General features: G+C 39.4%; 1 protein-coding gene across 7 annotated transcripts in view; it reads left to right on the top strand.

Annotated features, from left to right (window-relative positions):
- The window catches only part of ctnnd2a (catenin (cadherin-associated protein), delta 2a), a 363,719-nt gene that overhangs the window by 272,362 nt on the left and 66,394 nt on the right, over positions 1 to 24,963 (top strand). For all 7 annotated transcript variants that reach the window (XM_047350531.1, XM_047350532.1, XM_047350528.1 and 4 more), the window contains 3 exons: positions 10,730 to 10,916; positions 14,910 to 15,027; positions 18,024 to 18,206. In XM_047350531.1, coding sequence (XP_047206487.1) covers positions 10,730 to 10,916; positions 14,910 to 15,027; positions 18,024 to 18,206 — 488 coding nt within the window. The remainder of the gene's footprint in view (positions 1 to 10,729; positions 10,917 to 14,909; positions 15,028 to 18,023; positions 18,207 to 24,963) is intronic.

The raw sequence follows: 24,963 nt of genomic DNA on the forward strand, positions 1-24,963 counted from the left end.
ATAGTACATTAATGGTTCCTTAAAACCAAACTTATCCCATGTTCTTGCTGCTGTAACTTTTTTTTATTTTTTATTAGACTTTTATCACAGACATACTGGTCCATATTAAAAAAAATATAATAATAATTAAGCATTGAGAAATTTGACATAAGGAAAATATCTGATTGCACTATTTGGATAATTCATAGACCAAGTGCAAGCTCATCAAATGACATCAGTTATGTAAAAAACATTGTATGACAAATTTTTAGTGCTGCATCAATCAAACATGTCTTCTGGAAACTTAATTACTGAACCAGAATAAAGACTTCATTTACAAAACGAAGTAATGGACAGCTCCTTGGTACATCAATGTACATCTCTTTAAATAAGAGTATCTTTGAATATATACTGTATATTCAATGCACAATGAGAGTCATATGTCAAGTGTTTTTTTTGTTTTTGTTTTTTTTTTTTTTTGGGTTATTATAGGTTATAGTTTGTCCTGCAGACAGTAACTGACGCTTTTCTTCAGGAAGGGTTAGCAACAAAGGGCATTTGCTAAGGAAGCATGTTTAAGGAGAGTTGAGTGGATGGAAAAAGGGTTGTATATAAAACTGCACAAGCAACAGAGATAACCACGGTCTAATGAGGATTGTGAAGCAAAGCCCATTCAAGATTTTGGAGAAGATTAAGTTGTTGAATCAGTGCTTCAAAAATCACCACACACATAGGCATCCAGGAAATTTGAAAATCTGAGACAATATCTAGAGAAAGATAAGAAAGAGCAGTGGTTTCACTTTAAACCCCTAGCTGCCTCACTTCTGAGGTGGTGATAGCCTAGGAAGGGCCAACTTATGTAAGGGTTAGCCATCTTTATGGATTAGTCATCAGATTTTTGGGATAAATGTGGAATAGTTTGTCACACATATCATTGCTTGTTAATGCCACCATCTTGACCAGGATTCCCTGGAATAACAGATGTTGTATCTCAATTGTACCACGCTGGCAAAACAAAGTCTTTATAATTTATTTTTGTTGGACCACTTGTTTGCTGAGTATTGGATTATCTGCACGTTGTTGGACGTCACTGTGCCCCTCCAATGGCATCGGCCATTTTGTACCCAGGACAGCCCGCTCCTACATATCCCATTGAGCATTGCGACTGATATGACTGGGCGTCCCCAGTCTGACGTCACAGGATGCTATATAGGAGGCGCTCATGTTTGAAAAGACGCCTTCCACTGGAAACGATCTGGTGATTGAAGCGCACCACTTTAAGAGAAGAACTCTGTGAAGAGTTTCATTCATTCTCTCTCGTTGGACAACGAACCATTCGTAACTGAAGTTTTTGGACTAAGAAGGCCAGAGATTTCACTTTGCCGATCGAAGACGTGAGTTAACACGTAACTGAGAACATGGAGCTTCGGAGAGACGAACCGCTACCGTGTTTCATTTTCAAGTCGACTTTGATGGTCAGATCATATTTTTCCTTTTTGTCAAGAAGACCGAAGGACAAAGACTGACTATTCCCCTGAAGTTAATTGTGGACGCACAATTAACTCAACCCCACGTTTCCTCACTCGAATTCCCTCGCTCAGGAAGAAGACGACACAAGTAAAACCCATTTATTTTTTTTATTTCTTTATTAGAAGGCCTGGGCAGGGTCAGAGGTTGTAGAAGCGATCAGAATCGCTGGTTAGGATCTCATGTGTTCTGAATAATATGTGCATGTAACCTTGCTTGTTGAAACTTTGATGTGTTATGTGATATCGGGACCCGCCGTGTCCCCCAGAGCTGTTTGTGTTTACTATCTGAACGCGGGTGCGTTGCAAAACTGGACTGTTAAAACGACCTCATGGTAAAATTCTCCATTTTACCTTTGTCTTCAATCTCACTGTGCTAGCTTGCCGCCAAAAGTTATCAATCCTTTGTGTTCAGGAGTAAAGGGGGAAGTTTTATGATCAGAAGATCATAAAAGACACTCTAAGCTTAGAGTTATCTTAGAGAAAGGCTTGCTGTTTGGCTTTATGAAGGAACTGTTTAGTGAAAAAGGGTACAGTGAGAGTCATGAAAAAATGCCTGAATCCTCCCTCATACCCCATATTCTGTTGAACATACTCTTCTAGACTTATCAATCATCATTCTGATTGCAAGGTGAACCTGTTAGCAATACAACCTGTACTGTTGCAAGAAAACTATTTTCTCCTTCTACTGACATTTTAAACCAACCTATTCCTGGATAGAAATTGGACAAACCTTAGATAAAGTTAGTGCTTGTTGACCATAGCAAAAATGTTGAACATTAGTTTCCTTTTTTCACTATTAATAGAGGTTTGTAGGTATATGGGCTGTGTAATTTGTCGTGTGTGGCTTTACTCATCACCAGGTTCTGACCCGATGGCTAAGTAATTCTTACTGAGCTGAAAAGATGAAGACTGTTTAATAAAACATAACCACTAGAAGACTAACAGGTCTCACTCTCTCCCCTACAAGTTGCACTCTCATTTATTCATGAATTCATGCAATCATCTTCCCTTTTCCCTAAACCGCCCAGTTCCTAGGAAACTGTCTGTCAAGTAGAGTAGCTTGAGAATGATGTCATTGTTTTGTAGTCACAAGATTTTATATCCTGAAGGACACACAGCTTAGCGCAGTGTTACAGATTTATGTTTCTGGAGCAGAAATGTGTGTATGAGAGGTGGTGGGCATATGTCAGCCTCACATTTGTCGAGTATTAGCTCATGACACGCTCAGACACATCGCTCTTGTCCCAGAAAGAAACTGAGTGGGCTATTCTTTCTTTCTTCCTTCTACAAATTGTGTTTGTGCATTTTTATTGGGGTAAGGGGTCTGCAAAAAAGTTGCGATCATAATTCTTTCTCTTGCATTTGTGAATTGTGGTTTGTCCAAATTGGTTCTTATTTGGGCTTGTAAAAAAGGCAACCCAAGCCAGGAAACAAGTTCTTGCTCTTAATAATCAAAGGCAACACAGTTTTAATGTGATTGCAATTAAGGTCTAATCAGCACTTGACAAAGTGTCCTATACACAAATTGTCAGAGAAACAGATGGACAAAAAGGGACAAAATAACTGAGGTTTATTAGGGTCTTGCTCATTCTGTTTTCAAGTCTGGGATGTTTTTCCTTTGCACTGGATTGAGACCCTTGTTGCCAGACAAAGAAAAAACAGACAAGTAGCAAAACAACAGGCTGAATAGAAACTGAAAAGACAAAGGTTGCAGCAGTCATCTCTCTGCACAAGCAGTTGATTGCTGTCTAACAAGGTCACAGCATTATTGCCGAGCTCATCATGTCCTCCGCATGTCTTACATATACAGGGGTTGGACAATGAAACTGAAACAACTGTCATTTTAGTGTGGGAAGTTTCATGGCTAAATTGGACCAGCCTGGTAGTCAGTCTTCATTGATTGCACAATGCACCAGTAAGAGAAGAGTGTGAAGGTTCAATTAGCAGGGTAAGAGCACAGTTTTGCTCAAAATATTGAAATGCACACAACATTATGGGTGACATACCTGAGTTCAAAAGAGGACAAATTGTTGGTGCACGTCTTGCTGGCGCATCTGTGACCAAGACAGCAAGTCTTTGTGATGTATCAAGAGCCACGGTATCCAGGGTAATGTCAGCATACCACCAAGAAGGATGAACCACATCCAACAGGATTAACTGTGGACGCAAGAGGAAGCTGTCTGAAAGGGATGTTCGGGTGCTAACCCGGATTGTATCCAAAAAACATAAAACCACAGTTGCCCAAATCACGGCAGAATTAAATGTGCACCTCAACTCTCCTGTTTCCACCAGAACTGTCCGTCGGGAGCTCCACAGGGTCAATATACACGGCCGGGCTGCTATAGCCAAACCTTTGGTCACTCGTGCCAATGCCAAACGTCGGTTTCAATGGTGCAAGGGGCACAAATCTTGGGCTGTGGACATTGTGAAACATGTATTGTTCTCTGATGAGTCTACCTTTACTGTTTTCCCCACATCCGGGAGAGTTACGGTGTGGAGAAGCCCCAAAGAAGCGTACCACCCAGACTGTTGCATGCCCACAGTGAAGCATGGGGGTGGATCAGTGATGGTTTGGGCTGCCATATCATGGCATTCCCTTGGCCCAATACTTGTGCTAGATGGGTGCGTCACTGCCAAGGACTACCAAACCATTCTTGAGGACCATGTGCATCCAATGGTTCAAACATTGTATCCTGAAGGCGGTGCCATGTATCAGGATGACAATGCACCAATACACACAGCAAGACTGGTGAAATATTGGTCTGATGAACATGAAAGTGAAGTTGAACATCTCCCATGGCCTGCACAGTAACCAGATCTAAATATTATTGAGCCACTTTGGGGTGTTTTGGAGGAGCGAGTCAGGAAACGTTTTCCTCCACCTGTATCACGTAGTGACCTGGCCACTATCCTGCAAGAAGAATGGCTTAAAATCCCTCTGACCACTGTGCAGGACTTGTATATGTCATTCCCAAGACGAATTGACGCTGTATTGGCCGCAAAAGGAGGCCCTACACCATACTAATAAATTATTGTGGTCTAAAACCAGGTGTTTCAGTTTCATTGTCCAACCCCTGTAGATGCATGTATCCATTTACGTTTAGTAAGCTCTCCTTTCTTAGTCTTTTTTGTCAGTTTTCTGATATTTCTTTCTGTCTTTCATTTTAATGTTCTATTCTGGAAAAAAAAAAAAAACATTTTAATGAAATTTGGATTTGTTATCTCTCTACAAAAGCATCTTCAGACACTTGACATTTGCCATCTAATTTTAAAGAAACTGGATTTTATTTGTTTACATTCTTCAACTGTAAAGATATTGATGACAGTGGGATGGCCACCTAGTCTAGAAGAATTAAAGAATTAATGGTTGTGTTTAGAGTGACAGTGAAAAGCAATTCTTGCGACCCCAGATAAACTTTACTTGACTGAAGGCTGAGTTCTGACTAATTCAAAGCACAACTTTTGTCCAGTTAACTTGCAGCAACTCTTGTGTCTTCTTGTTGAAATCTAAACCTTGATCCAGGAATGAGTGGACTGGAAACATGTTTACAAACCAAAAAAAATCACCCACTCACTTATTTTAGCCAGGTAGACTGATGTCCATTGTATAATGTCTGAAGATGTCCATATGCACAAAATAAACGCTGCCAAATAGTTTCAACAGATCTCTACCTATTGACTTTGTAGGCTATTTTTTACATACTTTGCCTCCTAGCTTAGTTTGGAAATGGTAAATGGTCGGAACTTATATAGCGCCTTTCCAGTCATACAGACAGCTCAAAGCGCTTTACACTAGAGCCACATTCACCCAATCGCACTCACTAATGCTCACACATTCATACACCGATACGCAGATCGGTAGGCAACTTGAGGTTAAGTGCCTTGCCCAGGAGCACATCGACATATGGCAGGAGAAAGCTGGAATCGAACCCACAACCTTCTGATTGCAAGACGACTACTCTTCCTACTGAGCAGTTGCTAATTTTTGCATTTGGCCACTTTGTAAATGAAAGTTTAAATAGTTTAGTTTCTACAAATACTGGGAGAGATGGTGGGGTGATTTTGGGGTCAAGCTTTGGACCCTGAAGTTTGGTTTGGCCCAGCTTAAAAAAGCTACAGTAAGCCCCCTTCACATGGGTCCAACACCTGTGGTAAGGGACATTAAGGTCAGGTGAAACAGAAATAAGGTGGCAGGCAAGAGCAAGGGCTTGGGCGTGCTGATTCCCCATATCCTTATCTGGATCTAGGGACCTTGAATGTCACCTGGTGACCCCTTGAATGTCACCTGGTGGTTAAAAAAGCTGAAGTTGTGAGTCAGACCAGCTAGATGTAGTTAGACTCACCTCCACACTCAATTTAGACTGAGGATCTTAGCTCCAGGAGAAATTTTGGACTTTCTCCTGCTCAGGGAGATAGGTGTCTGGTGGGTGTGGACATACATACTTAGGTCCCTGGCTGAACATTTTGATGTTGGAGGTTTCACAGAGTAACTTCTTTGGGGCTCCCAGTTGCAAGAGGGAAGGTTCTGATTGTTGTCTGTGCTTATGCACTGAAAAACAGTCTAGCTTACCTGTCCTTCTTGGAGTCTCTAGATGCTGTCTTGGAAAAGGTGCCATCCGGGCCTTCCTTTGTACTTCCAGAGGACTTCAGTCCTAGAGGACTTCAGCCAAAATTTGATGCTGCCTGGAGAGGTGTGATCGGTTGGAACAGCCTTCCCGATTCTAGTACAAGTGATCTTTAGCTATCCGGTTTCTATGCTAGGCATAGTGTGTCTAACAAAAGATGCGCAAATTGTACCTGGTAACAGACCACCTTTGGCCAAAGGTTGTCTTATAAGACCTGCATCACAGCTGTCAACTAATCACCACCAGTTGCATCTAGTTGTGGAGGAGGATGCAAGATAGACTTAGTAAACTCCTGCGAGATTCATATGGACCATGTTGTGGACATCCACTGCAGACACAACTTTTAGAAACTCTGTCCTGAAGCTCATTGGCACCTGTTGTGACGGCAAGCAGATGAGCTGTTGGTGTGCATTAGTGGTGATGGAAGCCATCAAGCTGAAGAAGCTTGGGTGTTAAAGTGTTATGATTTGTGGGTGTTTTGGGGTTCTGTTGGTCTTATTTCACAGTTGAAGTTTTGAATCATGTTTCTGTTTATTTTTCTGGTCATGTTTTAGTCTTGTTCATATTTTGTCAAGTTTGGTTTTTGGATCTGATTATGCTTTAGTTTCATGTTTTTCTAGTTTCTGTTAGTTTGTATTCAAGATTCTGTTTTGCTCCAGTCACGTTTTGTTCTCTCCTGTCTGTTAATCAACTTTATTCGGTTCACCTGCACCTAGTTAATCTGTCTTGCTTCACCTGGTTCACACTCCATATATACACACCTGTTCTGTTTATTCCTCGCGGAAACATTTTCTAGATCATGCTCATGTCTAGTTGTCTCGATCATGCTTACGTCTTGTTTTTTGGTTCATGCCAAGCCTGTCTTTCCTGCCCGTGTATTGTTTTGTTCCTGCCTCTTCTTATGAGTGAGTTTTTTTGTTAATTAAAGCCTTTTTCACTTACCGTCATGCTGCCTGCTAGTCTGCATTACGGGGTCCTCCATTTCACAAGTACTAACATAAAGAAAGGACTTTCAGTTGGCTTTCAGGAAGTTCTTGTAAACAAGTAGGGTGACAAAGAGGGCAGGGCCCATCCCAGGCTGTGTTTGGTTTTTGGGGAGACTGTCAGATCTGAACTAAGGATATTGTCAGGCAATGAAAAGAGCTCTGTGAGGATCTTTTTAATTCAGTCACAATTTTCTCCATAGAGGAGGCACTGGTCTTAGGTGAAGGTGAGTTCCTTACTGTGGCAGATGTTGCAGATGTAGTTAAACGTTTCCCCTATGGTAGGGCAATAGAGATGGATGAAATTGGTCCTAAAATGCAAAATGCTCTGGACATTTTGGGGTTGAAATGGTTGGCATGCCTATTCAATGTTAGATAAAGGACAGGTACAACTTCCTTAGAGTGGCAGATGGGTGTGGTGGTCCCAATATTTAAGAGTGGGGACAAGAGGATGTATCCTAACTATTAATGGATCCCATTTCTTAACCTTCGTGGGAAATGTTATGCAAGAGTTTTTCGAAGGGAGGCTCTGACCAAACATCCAACCCTGAATTCAGGAGTAGCAGTGTGGCTTTCGTCTTGGCTGTGGAGCAGTGGACCAGATCTTTGCCTTCCTGGAATTGTTGAATGGTTGATGGGAGTGTGGTTGTCTGGACTACAGAATTTTTGTAATTCTGGAGAGGGCTTACATTCATGTTCTCTGAGGCATTTTATGGAGTGGTGCTGCAAGAGTATGGAGTGCTCATGATGCCCTCAAGGACTGTCTGATTTTTTTATACTCAAAGCAGGAGCTGTGTCTGCATTCTCAATACAAAGGTGAGGGAGTTTCCAGTCCATTTGGACTCTATGAGAAATGCCTGTTGTATATGGTGTTCATAAAAAATCAACAGCTTCTATAGAGCCTTTCAGCATTGCTTGCATTTTAGACAACCAGTTATACAGTGTTGTGCTTTGTTTACATTTAGCTGCACCAAGCCTTGAACAATTTCATGAATATGTCATTTTTTCATATCCCTGAGAAAAAAAACCCTCTGTATTCTGTGTTATAAGCCAAATAGCACAATATCAGTTGTCTCCATCTGGTGTTTGAACACTAACTGTGAAACTAAATGACATGTCATGTTGACCCTGCAACATCTGCAGTCAGACATTAAACTATCCTTCAGTCCCTGTAGCATTTTATGGGGTTTCAATGGTAAATAGATAAGTGTAAGCTATTTTTCGGTTCTATAAATTGTTAACATTTTCTAATAGCTAGCACTCGTCTTATCAAGCTCCTTTTTACGTTTGTCATTACCATCATTTTATGTATTTTGTGCCATTTGTTTCAGTTTCTCTCTGTTTCACTGTCTTTCCTTTATGGCTTGTTAATTTGTGGTTTGTTTCTCTGTTGCTTACATCCTGGATGGAAATGATTAAGTCATCAAGAACTAACTTCTATATTTAAGATAATGAGGAAGACTGCATGTGTTTGTGGCTTTCCTGTATGTGCCTCAGCTGACCGATGAGGCTAAAGCTATCACTTGTCATCGAAGAGCATCTGGTATGCCATCTGACAAATAGATGAGAAAATGCGCTCAGTACAAACATTAATATTTGTGATTAGGTCATATAATATAATGCATATAAGTTTTTGTATTCATTTATATTCACATGGAGAGTCCTCATTAAAAGTCAAATTTACACAATAGAGATAATAGAGGCAATCTCCTCCTACAGCCTCAGTTTTGAAGTATTCCACCAGTACAGGTACAATTTCCCAGTGCTTTTTAAAAGGGTTTGATCAGTAATAACATTAACTCAGAATAAAAAGACTTAATTTCAGCTTATTTAAGTCATGTCAATTTACTGATATCTAGCAAACGTAAAAAAAACATTATGATAAAAATTTGTCTTGATTAATTCATGATCAATTCAGTCAAATTAAGTCCCATTTTGTTTTGAGAATCATTTATAAACAAGTAATCTATTTAAAATATCCATTTGATTATATTAAACCTTAAACTTTAAATCAACTGTTTCTTTTTTCACTAAATAACACAGTTTACTGAATCAGAATAACAATGTATAGAGTGTAGATCCTTTAACAATTTTAATCCAGCCAACCATTATCATTAAAATTACAGGGGTTGGACAATGAAACTGAAACACCTGGTTTTAGACCACAATAATTTATTAGTATGGTGTAGGGCCACTTTTTGCGGCCAATACAGCGTCAATTCGTCTTGGGAATGACATATACAAGTCCTGCACAGTGGTCAGAGGGATTTTAAGCCATTCTTATTGCAGGATAGTGGCCAGGTCACTACGTGATCCTGGTGGAGGAAAACGTTTCCTGACTCGCTCCTCCAAAACACCCCAAAGTGGCTCTATAATATTTAGATCTGGTGACTGTGCAGGCCATGGGAGATGTTCAACTTCACTTTCATGTTCATCAGACCAATCTTTCACCAGTCTTGCTGTGTGTATTGGTGCATTGTCATCCTGATACATGGCACCGCCTTCAGGATACAATGTTTGAACCATTGGATGCACATGGTCCTCAAGAATGGTTCGGTAGTCCTTGGCAGTGATCTAGCACAAGTATTGGGCCAAGGGAATGCCATAATATGGCAGCACAAACCATCACTGATCCACCCCCATGCTTCACTCTGGGCATGCAACAGTCTGGGTGGTACGCTTCTTTGGAGCTTCTCCACACCGTAACTCTCCCAGATGTGTGAAAACAGTAAAGGTGTACTCATCAGAGAACAATATATGTTTCACATTGTCCACAGCCCAAGATTTGGGCTCCTTGCACCATTGAAACCGACGTTTGGCATTGGCATGAGTGACCAAAGGTTTGGCTATAGCAGCCCGGCCCGACGGACAGTTCTGGTGGAAATAGGAGAGTTGAGGTGCACATTTAATTCTGCCATGATTTGGGCAGCCGTGGTTTTATGTTTTTTGGATACAATCCGGGTTAGCACCCGAACATCCCTTTCAGACAGCTTCCTCTTGCGTCCACAGTTAATCCTGTTGGATGTGGTTTGTCCTTCTTGGTGGTATGCTGACATTACCCTGGATACCGTGGCTCTTGATACATCACAAAGACTTGCTGTCTTGGTCACAGATGCACCAGCAAGACGTGCACCAACAATTTGTCCTCTTTTGAACTCTGGTATGTCACCCATAATGTTGTGTGCATTTCAATATTTTGAGCAAAACTGTGCTCTTACCCTGCTAATTGAACCTTCACATTCTGCTCTTACTGGTGCAATGTGCAATCAATGAAGACTGGCTACCAGGCTGGTCCAATTTAGCCATGAAACCTCCCACACTAAAATGACAGGTGTTTCAGTTTCATTGTCCAACCCCTGTACATCACAATAGAGTAGTGTCTAAATAAAGCAGAATGAATGTTGTGTCTTTCAGATATTAAATGAACACAATTAATTTACTGGTAATGATGGTGCAACCTACAAATACATAATGGTTTTCTTTGAAATACCTTTATTCTCTAAAAAAGAAGCAACAAAACAACTTATTACAACATCATTATTTTTTACAAAGATTACAGAATAATGAACATACGTCCTAAAGCCTATTTTTTTCTGAATGACTTTATATGCAGGTGTTCTTTGGAACTTGTCATCATGTGATGCCCTGAAGATGCCAATTATCCAAGATGCACTAGCAGTTCTGACCAATAGCGTCATCATACCGCACTCCAGCTGGGATTCCTCTCCTGGTCACCATGATGACCGCAAGCTCCACCTCCATACTTCCCAGGTGCTGCGCAATGCCACAGGCTGTCTCAGGTAAGAGATGTAATTACATCTGTGCCACTGTTCAGAAGTCATCCATCATGTGTTATATTTTGCTTTAGTACAGCCAACATGTGTGTATTTAATGCATTAAAAACAGAATTATGGATGAGTACATCTATTTCCTAGCCAAGGTACGCATATTTAATACATATGTATGTAAGGTAATTCCGTGGAAACTCTATAAAACAAGATACAGTGACTTGTGAACCACAGAAAATGAGTTTTGTGCCTTAATGAGTTTCATAAGGTACAGTTCCTGAACTCATTATCTCAACTTTACTGAGATGTCTTAGATGTTTTTAATGGAATAAAATATGTTTCAATACATTTACTACGTAGATATCATGCTGCTATGTGTTTTTTATTATGGCAACACTAAGAGGTTGGTTCTCTAATTCACTGGTAAACAAATATTCTTTATCTTTTCTTGGTGTCAGACTGTAAGACTGTCTATTAAGGCAGGTTAAATTGAATTAACGGTTTATACACGCCTAACAGCAAGAAAATGCGGGGTTCAAATCACTGCCGGATTTTCGAGTTTGATGTTTCCATATCCTCTGGTGCAGAACGGGTTTCTCTGGGTACTCCACTTTCCTCCCGCAGTTCAAAGACAATCAAGTTAGGCTAATTGGAAGTTCTAAATTGCCCTTAGGTGTGATTGCATGTGACTGGCAACCTAGTAGGCACCAACACTGGATTTTTTTACTTTTACCATGGAGTTTTTCTTTTTTTTGTTTTTCAACTTTTTTCCACCATAAGTCACAAAATTGTTTATAGGAGCTATGTGCCTGTGTTTGGGTACCTAAAGAGATGGGGGAAGATAGATGATGCTGTCAATGTGCTGTTCAACACTCTGAAGCTACAGATGAAATGTTAAAAGCTAGGAAAGGAGAGAGTGAACAGGAAGCAGAAGAGAAGTTGGAAATGGGAGAGTGAATGTAAATGTGGTAAACACTGAGAAGGGTAAATGGACACATTGTAAAGGATGTGTCTCTGCTGCTCACCAGCATTGTTTTCCATCTCACAAGCTGTTCGAAGGGTTAAAGTGGCATTACACCACAGTGTTGAGGTCTTTGTGTTCCTCTGCTCAATTTCAGACATGTCACCTGTCTCATTATCTCTTTGTTGTGTCTGCTTTTGTTGTTGTGTGTTGCATGGGCATGTGTTTACATGTTTCTGTATAATTCTGTCTATTTGCCTGAGTGTTTGCGTTTGAGCTTTTATGTACTGCAACCTTAAGTGAAACACACATGTCAAAACAGACATTTGCATCCACAATGCAAAGGTGTTAGCCACATCAACCACAGAAAGCACACCAGGAAGGAAGTCGTGTCAGAGAGTCAATTGTTTCTATTATTGGTTTATGTCTGTGTGCTCACTTTCTACATCAGTGTGTTCATGCTTTGGGGTTTTGGTGCTAAAACGTCACATTAAATTGAGTTCCTCCTCAAATGTGATTACTTGTGCACGATGACTTCTATATGCAAATGGAGTCAACAAAACAAACAGTCATACAGCTCTTTCACTCACCATTTCCCAGCTACTCCTTTTCAATAATTCAATTAAACTAGAAGGCTTTAAAGACCACTTTCACAGTGAACACTGAAGTTGTAATCCCCTAGTTTGTTCTCAGCCAAATACTGATGGTGCATTGTTGTAGACTGTATAAAAAGAAAACAAAACAAAAATATTATTCTGTGGAGTTTCCATATCTTCCAGTTAAAAGCCCTTCAAGTCCCCACAGGTTGCTTGTGTTCTGCCAAGCAAGAGACAATTCCCAGTCTGCTGCATAGGATTTACACACACAATTTTTACTTCCTTACTTATCATACACCCAAAAACAGGTTGATTCTTTTTAGTAACTCCCTCTTAAGCATCCAGTAGGCTTTAATTTCTTATTGAGAAAGATTAGAAAACACAGTCAGAAACAGCTGTGTTTCCATATTGCTTTCCTTCATATTCATATATTTCCTGCATTTGCATGTCATCAGGGGATAGCCTTCTGCTGCATTGTGCTCTTGTTCACACACAGAGGCATACACATGGTGAGACACTTGTACAGCACCGCCACACACCAGTTGTTGGAGACAGTCACTCAGTCGTCATTTATTCCCAGAATGACATTGTCTGCTTGCCATCTGTCTCATGATATCATTGTCTTTCTTTGTATTTTGCAAAATTGTGGCAAATAAATTTGGACTGTTTTTGTTTTACATAATTTGTGAATACATACCTGAAAAAGAAAATCAATGTAAAATAGACATGTGTAATTTGTTTAAAAAATATGTTCAGAAATATGTATTTTTTCTTCATTTATGTCTAGAAAAAATACATGTTTTTCTCACACTTAGATCTCATTTGTCTGAAGTCCATGGAGGGTGGTTAACTGTGATCATAGTCTGTTTGAGCAGTTTTAAGACAGGCCAATAAGAAACTGGGTTGTGGTGTTTGTCCCTTCGAGATAGCCAATAATCCCACAAATATTATGTCACATTGATGGAGAAGGTTTGTGTCACAGACTCTGACATGCCTGTGCTGCCAACCTCACTACTTACAGAAAGACTTTTGCAATAAATTATTTCTGGTGGTTTGCATCACTCCGTCAAGTAACAACAAACAATTCAGAAATATAGACCGTTTTTGGGTCACAACTGACTTGCTATGCTCCTACTCAAACAGATTGTTCACATTGTTGGACCCCACACAAAAGACCCCAGGGTGCTTTATTGAATTAGGCGTATTTGGATTTGATGTGGTATCCAATAGTAATCAGAGACGTTTTGATGCATGAACAACCGGCCTTGCTCTAGTGTTAGATGGCTCTAAACACTATGGCACTGTGGTAGCTGGGCACACTCTCAGCATTCATTAAGTGCCTTCCATCCATCCATCCATCCATCCATCCATCCACATACTGTATATTAGTTATACTAGTCATAATACCGAAAATCTGTTACTGCTGCTCTGCTCAGAACACAATCAAATTAAAACCTTTCTTTAGGCTCACTTATTTTTGATCAATGCTTCAGTTCTATAATGTGACACCAAAAAGTCCCTCACTTCTTGTCACTGAGTCCTATCTATTCTCTTTTGAAAGATTTAGCATCACCAGTGCATTTCTCTACAGTCATAATAAGTCAGCTGACAAATAACTTCATGTGCAGCCAGCATATTCAAGGCTGCACATTCAAACAGTAAATGCGTCAACTATCTTGATCTTCCACCCACCTCCTGTCTTCTTTGCTTAAACATTTGTTAAGGTGAAGTGTTTGCACTGTTCTGTTGTTTAATATTGACTCGACAGAGACTTGTCTCTACTAAGAGCCATTTCCAAAGCATACTTGTTTGTCCATTAGCATTCAAAGCAGGTGAAAATGATTTGACCTTCTCTTGGAAGTGGGAAGCCAACAACGTGAAGTTTTAATTGAGTTATTTGTCTCTTCGCTGTGTTTTTTATTAGTACAGTTTCTGAATAACCTAATTTTATAGACTGGCAAAAACAGCTGTGATCTTTATTATGCCAGCATGACAGATTTGACTCTTTGTTCTCACCACATTGTCTCATCTGTTCTGTTAAATTTAATCTTAGGAGAATAATATTTAAACTCATCTGACTAAATATTAATGGTTCCTTTGTTCATCCCCTCCTATTGCTTGCATGTTGCTTCAGCATTTGTATGCAACCTAAATAGATATTAATTACTATTTTGCTTTGATTAGATTTGAAGCTAAACCCTAACATGACTGGCATTTTTTTCTACTTTATGTATCGCACTTAAACCACAGACATAGCTGGCTAGTTGGTACAAAATAAATGTTTAGTTTAACTAGAGTTTAACAAGAGCTCCAGAATCTGTATTTTGTTCCCTTTTATGTTTCCTGTTTTTTCTGTCTTTGGCCAAGTCCTACAACCAGCTTTATTCTTTCTTTTAGCAATCTTTTTGTCTCATCTTTCCCAGACAATTTATTTTTGTTGTGTTTCAGAAATGTAAGCTCAGCAGGTGAGGAGGCACGACGAAGGATGAGGGAGTGTGACGGCCTTACAGATGCTCTGCTCTACGTTATCCAGATCTCTTTGGGCAGCAGTGAGATCGACAGCAAGGTATTCATTATTATACTCTAAAAATGCTGGCTTTTTAATGCACACAATCTTTATTTAATTCTGAAACATTAATCAGTTATGCAGGAAAGCAAAGGGTCTCTACACTCTTTTGTGACACCAGACACACTAGTGAAATCTACGGAGTAACCCATGAATAAAAAAAACAAATGCTGAATCTCCCTTTGTTGCCAATTACCACAAGGATGAGGCATTTTTTTGTTTTCAACGAGTGTTTAGTTCATTAAACCAATTTACAGCTTTCAAATCTAAAGTATTGGAACATTTCCTGCAGCCAATTAAACTAACAGTCAAAGTTGAGTGGATTTATGTTCATTCTGCATTTTTCTGTGTGAGAACACATTCATGTTGGTGTGCAGTGTAAGACGGTGTGTTGGGGCCAGTCAATATTACATAAATAGTTCTGTGGATGGCTGACTTCTCAAGGTCTCCCTGTCTCCAGCCTTTTCTAAATGGCCATCCTTAATCACTGTTTAACCATCCTCCCCTCACCACTGTTTGACTGCAGTCGCCAGAGGACTGTTGTTGCCTCAGTAACAAAGACCGATTGGCAGATGAACCATCTAATGGTTACTGCTGTAGCAAACATGGACATTACCTAGGTGCTCAGTTTGCCCTTTAGTTGCATTTCCTTGTTTTTAATCTTATTTTGTGTCATACATTGTGCTGCTCAGGCTGTTGTAGCCATTGGCGTGTTCTGTAAATTACTTGCAAAGAAATACATAGTGACTAAAAATCAAATTTTCCAAGAAGGGCTGTAATATTGCAGAAATAAAAAAAAATGCAAACTTTAGTAATTTAGACAAATAAAACTCCTAACTGACACAGGATGTAAACAGTTTTGGGATATTTTTGTGAAATCGTACAATTAGAGGACTTGAATTGGCAATTAAAAACTGCTGAAAAATAAGTTACACACTATGATGATATTTTCTTAAAAATATGGGTTAAAAAGGAAGCCTTTGTTTTCATAAAAAACTAATTATAAAAACATAATTAGAAGTGTCATAATTTTTATTAGTGTCCTAACAATATATCATCTGTCCCCATCAGATTTTATTCTGCCTTCTAATGGTTTTTAGATGAGAAACATATGTATCATTAAACTTCCTTCTACATTTGTGTTGAATAATCCAGACTAATTTTAAGTAGTTCTAGGAGTTTGATCCTATTTGGGAAATGACAATTTTTTTCTCCAAAGCCAAGGTTTCTGTCAAAAAGCCACCACCTGTTGTGAATGATTTGATGCACCTGGTCAAAGCTTGGGCTATCTTAGTTAAGATCTGATTTATGGAATTGTCTCAGTCATGACGTACATGCATTCACTTCCATTTATATTTACTGGTTGTTTTATAAAAAAAAGTCTGACTACTATTACTTTTATTTATACAGTAGTAAAGATAGGCATAGATAGATAAACATATATTAAATAATAGCAATGGCAGCAGTTTCTGATTTTGAATAATGTATTAGGTTGATTTCCATGTAAAATAAGATTGGGCTAAAATAGTACCCCTTGTTTGTCTTGCATAGAAAAACATTTGAAATGTTGCAGAATAACACAGTTTACTTGCTAAGTCAGTTCCACCCACCCTAATGTCTTCTGGTATCCAGCTGTTTCTAAAGCCTTCTAAATTCAGAAGTTTAGAAATGAAACTGTAACCATATTAGTATGTTTTGCAACAATAAAGGTTTTGTGAAAGTCTCTTAACATTTACACTAGTAGGATAGACATGTTTTGGTCCACTGTAAGAGGTTTCTTTGTATATAATCACAGAAGACTGCCAACAATCTATTCACTTCAATGGCAATTAAAATTAAAGAGCCCATAAGCCAAGTACAACATTGTCTTTCCATTGTTATTAATAATCATTTACACAGCCGAAAGGACCCCATTAATGTATATAGTTTTGGAACTCATAGGAGTGTTATGGACAAAAAGAACATAGGAGTGAAGATTGAGAGCTTACACAAGGGACATGCAATGGAAAAGACAGAAATATAAACATGTAAGATTTTGTTGCTGAGAATCCAATAAATGTTACTCATGGTAGGGATGTTGATCCATACCTGACCCTGGTCTCAGAGCTTCCCGTGCTGACCACTGACCACTTTTAGTAATATAGAACCGTCAGCAAGTGTCTTTTCATTCCGTAAAGCATGTATACTATAATAAAGGACTTCACAATATGTGTGAAACAACAGATCGAAATATAAAATGTCACAGTAAATTGTAAATTAAACATAACTTCTCCAACATCATTCTGTAATAGACTGAATAGAATTTCAGACATGACTGCAGCTCACTGGAGTGAGACATTGTTTTTTATTGTTGCATCTCTTGAGGCTGTTCAATTACACTCCTTAGTCGTCTTTGTGTAAACCAACGGTCAGACTGCGAGAAGATGGATGATTCGTCTTTGATCATTTCCACTCTGTTGATTCAATGATTCCCCTTTCTGAATGATACACAAACACATGCGGCTACAGAAAGTCTCTGAAGTACACATTTAAGAATAGACAACAAAGGTTGTAAGACATGGTTTGTTCATGTACAGAGAAACACTTCCTCACAAGCTCTTTGACTTTAGGGTTTGCCTCTGAACTGAGTGGTAAATGAGGTGTGTGATAATATATTGGGTTTTTTCATTTTTCTTCATTTACTTGAGGTTTTTTCTAATCTTATTTCAAAGTCAGAGCTAACAAAATGTAGAAACATATTACCTGAGAGATTATGGGCATTATTTTGATTCCCATCTGTCTCTCTCATGGCTGCTGCCACAAGGTTTATATTATAGATGAGTAGGTGTGGTTTTCTTTTTTCAAGTGATGCATTGTATTTGAACTTTTTTGTTTTCAAACAGAACTTTCATTTTGACTTTTCCACTTTATTTATGTTTTCTTCATTTCATCTTCCTTCTTCCCACACCATTTTTCTTCCTTCCTCACTTCCTCCCCTGCATTTGCTTTATCTCCAGACTGTAGAGAACTGTGTTTGTATTCTGAGGAATCTGTCATACAGACTGGCTGCTGAGACATCCCATGGCCAGCAAGGTGGTCTTGAAGAGCTGGATGGGCTGCTTTGTGATGCAAATGGCTGTGAGAGCGAGAGCTCTGGCTGCTGGGGAAAGAAGAAAAAGAAAAAGAAGGGGGTTGACCAGGTAAGGGCAAAAATAACTCAAAGTGATTACAGCAAAATAGAATCTAAAAGTTTCATACAATTAAATTGATGGATTAAAAAATATTTTTCTAGTCATGTCAATATGCAGAAACAAATTTTTGCCAAATTTAGAAGTTTTTAAGCTCTACCTTTCAGAAAGGGGGAAATCATTTGATGTAACAATGGTGAAAAACCAATATAGTATTTGAGTTTATCCTTGGCTCAATGTTTAGTACAAGCAGATGCAAGTGGTGACCATCTTAGTAGGAGTTTTGATGTTTTGTTCATTTTCATTCATAGTGTGATAGATTGATTCAATATCATGTTACGTCTTGCTCCGCCCTCTTTAGGGAAAGTCCATGGTGTGATATGAGAGGAGTTAGTACAAAATTGTGACTATTTGACATCTTAAAAGAGTAAACTAAAGCCAACAGATGGGTTTAATGTCATGGCAGACGAGGCAAACAATTAAAGTAAGTAGCATGCTAAGTAGTATGTGTTAAATCTATCTGTACTCAGGAGGTGAAACAACGTTTTTCAAAACACAGTAATCAGCATTACAAGCCAAACATAATGGTGCGATTAAATATTTACAGTACTGTGAAAAGGTTTTAGCCAGGTGTGAAAAATGCTGTTATCAAAGAATGCTTTCAAAAATGGAAGTGTTATTTTTTTTTTTTTCATCAATCAACAAAATGCAGTTAATTAACACAAGAGAAATCTAAATCAAATCAATATTTGGTGTGACCACCCTTTACCTTCAAAAAAGCATCAATTCTTCTAGGGACACTTGCACACAGTTTTTGAAGGAACTCGGCTGGTAGGTTGTTCCAAAAATCTTGGAGAACTAACCACAGATCTTCTGTAGATGTAGGCTTTCTCACATCCTTCTGTCTCTTCATGTAATCCCAGACACACTCGATGATGTTGAGATCAGGGCTCTGTGGGGGCCATACCATCACTTCCAGTAAGTCTTGGTCTGCTATACGCAGAAGATAGGTCTTAATGACTATGGATGTTTGGGTTCCCTCGCTTGTAATTTTTTTAAATGATAGAAATAAACAGTCACCATTTATAATTTCTGAAAGCATTCTCTGTTTACAGCATTTTTTTCACACCTGCCTAAAACTTTTGAACAGTACTGTATATAACTTTGAGATTTTCAGCTAACATTTCAGCGCATCCTGATACACCAGAAAGTGTATCAGGATTATTTTATTTAAGCCTAGTTTTATGTTACAGGTGTAAAATCAAGCCAATGATACTGTTGCATTTTCACTCTGATTCTTTTTAGTTTTATTCTGAAATTTTGGCTATACAGTGATCTGCCAAAGCAATGAAGTAATTGAGCGGTTCAGGTTCATCTAGGATGGCTAATTCATCCTTTAAAGATTCGTTTAAGGCTTGAAAAAATGCAGACTTTAAGGCGCTAGGGTTCCAGCCGGAAGCTGCTGCTAGTGTGCGAAACTCAATGGTAAACTCAGAAACTGATCTAGGACCCTGTTTTAAGTTCAGGAGACGACGGGATTAGCCTGTACGATCAGGGTTTATGGAAAAAGTTAGGCGGAATTCATCAATAAATTCTTTATAGGTGCAACCAAAACAGGATGGGTTCCGAAACCTTGCTTCAGCCCATTTTAACACCTTTCCAGTTAATAAACCCAAAATGAACAAAATCCTTGCATCATCTATCGGAGGGGAGAACGATTAAACACCAAAAAACATTGCAATAGAAAACCCCCACAATCCACCTCACCAGAGAATTTCTCCAGGTATGGGGAAGTGACGTCATGCAAGGCCATGGGGTTAGGTGCCGGAGAGGCTATAGCGCCATCGGCGGCGTGGAGGTTGGACCAGTACTAGACTGCAGACTGTGTCGGAGGCTCTGCATTTGTCCAGCCATTTGTTCCAAACACTGGTTGGTAACAGCTAGCTGGTCGTGTAAGGATCTGAGTGTGGAGTCATGTGACTGGATTAACTGATGCTGGTCAGCTAGTTGTTTCCTGAGTGGGTCTGCTGGGTCTTGTTGGCCTGAGTGTTCTGTCAGCTCTTTAGGAATTTGTTGGACCCACATGCAAACTCACTCAGGAGACCAGAACAGGTTCAAAGGTTTATTTACAGTCAGTATTTCAAGTAACACCGGAAACCCGGTAGAAAATGCTCAGGCAGGTTCTTCAGACTTCTCGGGTTCTTTTGATCACAGGCAGAAATACACCGGGGGAATCATACCACAGGGCTTGGAAGTCAGGTAATCCAGAATGCTTGACCAACAAGAATGGTCCAACAGCAGGTCTGAGTCCACACAGAGGTAGGACCTTGGGAGGTTTAGGAAACAAACCACAGTCTAGTAGTGAATAATCCAAAGTTCAGAAACTGTAGTAAGAGATACTGGATGTCCGAGTCCAGGTAGAGAGGAAACTGCCCTCACCTCACAGGTACACATGGGCAAAAACCCATGGGCAACGAAGAACTGGTGGCTGGCTTCTAAATACTCATCCCAGGTATACACAATCAGCCAAGGATGAGGAACACCTGTAGCAGAGTCAGCAGTGGCTCCAGGAGGACCTCTGGCGGACAACCACAGTAATAATATTCCCAAGTCCCAACACCAGGGACACGAGAGTTTGGCCAGGCCCTTTACCTCACCGTCTGTTTCAGAAAGAGGAGCAAAACTAAATACAATAATGACTTGGAAGATGATTTGAAAAAAAACCATGATACCCAATGACAAAAACATCTGTTGTCTTGTAGTACCTGATTTTAATATGAGTTTGCTTTTAGAGAACAGGATCCATATCAAGCGTACTCCATAAATACAATATTTTCCTCCCAAATCTTTACGTCTTGAAGTCCTGTATTTATCATACTTCAAAAGAAAGTAAAAAAACATCTTAAACCCTCTGTGGTGACAGTACCTGTCCATCACGGGTATAGTCGGACAAATCTGATGAAGCTTTCCCTCCTTTGGAAGATGCACCACAGAAGAATACTACTGAGAGTCAGATGACATTTGGTAATTTAATACTTTGTTCCTTGTGGTAGATTCATGGTTTTACTAGAGGAAGGCCAAGTCCCTGCAAAAGGCAAGATGTGACAGACTTTATCGCATATAATGTTGATACATAGAATAATAAGCGATTGTTTCTTGCAATATTTTTTCCCTCATACAGTATGTTCAGTCCAGTTTTCCCAACAGCCCCTTACCTCCTTTGCCCATATCTGTTAATAGAAACATAGGTGAAAAAAGTAAAAGAAGAGCTTTTTATGATGAGGTAGGAACATGCTGTGATTGGCTGAAGAAGCCCTTCTTTAACTGGCCTAAGAAGTAAATGACATAAAAAACAAGCAAAAATCACAGACTTGTTTTTTAATGATTAAAGCCAGTTTTCTGCAGTTAGTTATTCTTTACATTATTAAACATTTTCAATTTAAACTCCTTTAATAGTGTTATATTGTCATGATTTGGGGTTGTTTGGTTTTTGGTTTCGGGTTTTTTCCTTATGTTTTTCACTGTTCAAGTTTTGAATCATGTTTCTGTTTATTTTCCTGGTCATGCTTTTGTTTTGTCGTCTTGTTCATGTTTTGTCAAGTTTGGTTTTTGGATCTGGTTATGCTTTTGCTTCATGTTTTTCTAGTTTGTGTTCCAAGAGTCTCTGGTTTGCTCCAGTCACGTTTTGTTCTGTTAATTAAGTTTATTCAGTTCACCTGCTTCAAGTTAATCTGTCTCCTTGCTCCACCTGGTTTTTCACGCCATATATTCATACCTGTTCTGTTAGTTGTCGCGGAGACATCTCTCATGCTCATGTCTTGTTCTCTAACCAAGTCTTTTTTTTATCATGCCATGCCTGTCTTGCCTGCCCGTTTGTTTTGTTCCTGCCTCCTGCTGTGAGTGAGTTTTTTTTAAAAGTTTTTTCTTATTAAATCTTTTGCACTTACCGTCACACTGCCTGCTCGTCTGCATTCTGGGGTCCAATATCAAGTAAACCGTAACATATATTCCTCAATTTTCCTAGACCATGCTGGTCTAGGACTCTAGGACCAGCATGGGCTGGCCTGTTACCCAGGCCAGATTTCCCAGTGGCCCTTGACTTAACATAGAATTGAGGTGCTCTAGGTAAAGGCATTGAGGACATCACAGGTTTACTTGCACTCCACTCCACGTGGGTTCAGTTTGATTGACAACACAGCCATGCCTTGTGAAAACCAATCAGATGTGAAGCAGTGTAACATGCTGTACAGCCTTATCATGTGACCTGCTCCCTCTGTCCACAGCAAACAGGGTGCACCTAGTCAACACAGCAGGGCACCAACTCTTGATTGTTTGCACATTCAAAAAGTGCAATACAGAACTAATTCAGGCCACAACTGAGAGGTGCAAAGGTGCTTGTGTTTTTATTTTTTAATTCACGCTCATGCCCCACCCCGGCACCACACCATTTGCTCATGCTGAGGGCATCTGCCTATATTGCTTGCATCAAAATCATTCTAGGACACTAGACCATATAAAACAGAACAACATGAATAAGTTTACATTTCATGCAAACATTAGGCTTTCAGATGACTTTGAATTTGCATGATCAGAAAATCTATGTATAGACAAAAAAAAGATGCCTTCTCTGCCTTGCACACTTGACAGAAACTCTCTGAAGCCTCACACCTAGTTTACCTAGAGACAAAGAAGCGAGGGGGAATCAGTAGAGCACAGCTGAAAGTGTTGACAGAAAGATGAAAAACAAAGCAGTCTGAGGGGTAAGAGTTAGAAGGAGACAGGAAAGAAGGGGCATAGAGATCTGAGCAGAGAACTGAGAGAGACATATAGAAACAAAATTGAGAAGATATTAGAGAAATATAAATAAAAGTGAGATAGCGAAGTTTTTCCTTATCTGAAAGAAGTGTGGAACGAAAAACCAAGGCAGAAAGAGACAGCATTACAAAGTGTCACAGTAATGTTATCAAGAGATATGCTATCTGTTAAATGTGTTACATAAATATATAAACATTTTGTTCATATTCTTTCTTTTATTCAGGTTACAACTGATTTCTGTCAACATTTACTCTTCTACAGCCCTCAGCTCCATCAGCCTTATACAGGATTTCTTTACACATTGACTGTGGCTATTTGTTTTTTTCAGACATAAAATTAATAATTCTGACATTATATATGCAATTACACACACGAATACACAACATATTCAGTGAGTCAGTCATGTTCTATGCTGCTTCTTCCATAGTGGGTTGCAGGGAAGCTACTGTCTATCTCCAGCAGTCTGTGGGCAGGAGGCAGAGTACACCCTGGACAGGTCAGCTGTCCATCGCAGGGCAACACACAAACACCTAAGGGCAATTTAGAGAGACCATTTAACCTAACATGCATCTTTTTTGGACTGTGGGAGGAAGCCGGAGTACCCGGTGAGAACCTACGCTTGCACGGGGAGAACATGCAAACACCATGCAGACAGACCCCCAGCCAGAAGTTGAACCCAGGACCTTTTTGCTATAAGGCAAAAGTGCTACCAACTGCGCCACCGTGCACACTACACTTCTGCAGTTTTAGTTGGATACACATTTAAACTTATTCTGCATAGTGTATAATCTGTATATGTGTATGAAAGCTGCCCATCAACAGACTGAAAAAAAGAAGATGTTACTTGAATTGAACAAATTCCAAAGACAATTTAGAAAAAAATAGGGATACTGGATAATTGTCCTGTTTGAGTAACTGAGTACTTCCATTCCCATTAGTGCAATGAGAAACAGTTATTTTTGGATGTTATTAAATATTTAGTTTTAAGTAGTTTTATTGTCACAGGCAAAATGTACTTTTAATAAATTTGGTGGCTATAAAGTTTTGTTTTCCTACATTCTATTACACCACATTGCAGCACCGTGTTCAGTGTGTTCTTTAGTCAGTAACACAAAGTTTCTGAACTGATAAAGAGGGCTGCCTGTGTACCAGAAACTGCTTTGGATAGCCTTTGGATGACTGAAAGGAAGAATGTTTTGCAAGTTGATAAAGACAATGGACTCCGACAGCCTACAAAAAGTTCTAAAAAAACAATCAACCACATTTGGTCAAACAAGTCTTTGGCTTTGCTGCAACAAAAAACAGTACTACAGTTTCTTCCCAACAAATGACTATAACAGTTTTCTCTATACAGTTGAGCTGTTATTTGTTCAAAGACATTGCTGCAGTACACGCAATTCTGTATTTTGTCATGTATCTTGATGTTACTACACCATCAATGGTTGATGTGATCACAAATCCCTCTGCCGCTTTTCTTAGCGGAATCACTCGTCCTACCGGCTCTGATGAGAGTAAAGTTGCCCAGACTGACCTCCTCATCAGTGAGGAAATCATTCATCCAGTAATCATTAAGGGCGATGATGGAAGCATCCCGAAAGGCTTTTTTCACTTGGCACCGGGCTTGTGAGAGATTGTACATTTGCCATCACAACCGAAGAAAGTGGATGCCTGAAGGGATGCCATCTTATCCTGTTCTGGTCTACTCAACATCTCCCTTGTTTCCTCTGCTTGCAGTGGATTTCAGCTGGAGTTACACCCTTCAGTTCTATAGTGCTAAGGATAGCATCCCTGGATTAGGTGAGATTGGTCCTGCTGCACCTCTCTAGGTATATTGTAAATAAGGTCCACAATGACCATTGTAATTCACCGACCTTTCCCAATAGTGTTCATATTGACCATAGAAACTTGACTAACTAAAGAAAAATAGGTCTTATATAATCAAAAACTACAAAAC

Source organism: Girardinichthys multiradiatus, chromosome 21 (assembly GCF_021462225.1).
Source record: "Girardinichthys multiradiatus isolate DD_20200921_A chromosome 21, DD_fGirMul_XY1, whole genome shotgun sequence".
Taxonomy (NCBI): Eukaryota; Metazoa; Chordata; class Actinopteri; order Cyprinodontiformes; family Goodeidae; genus Girardinichthys; species Girardinichthys multiradiatus.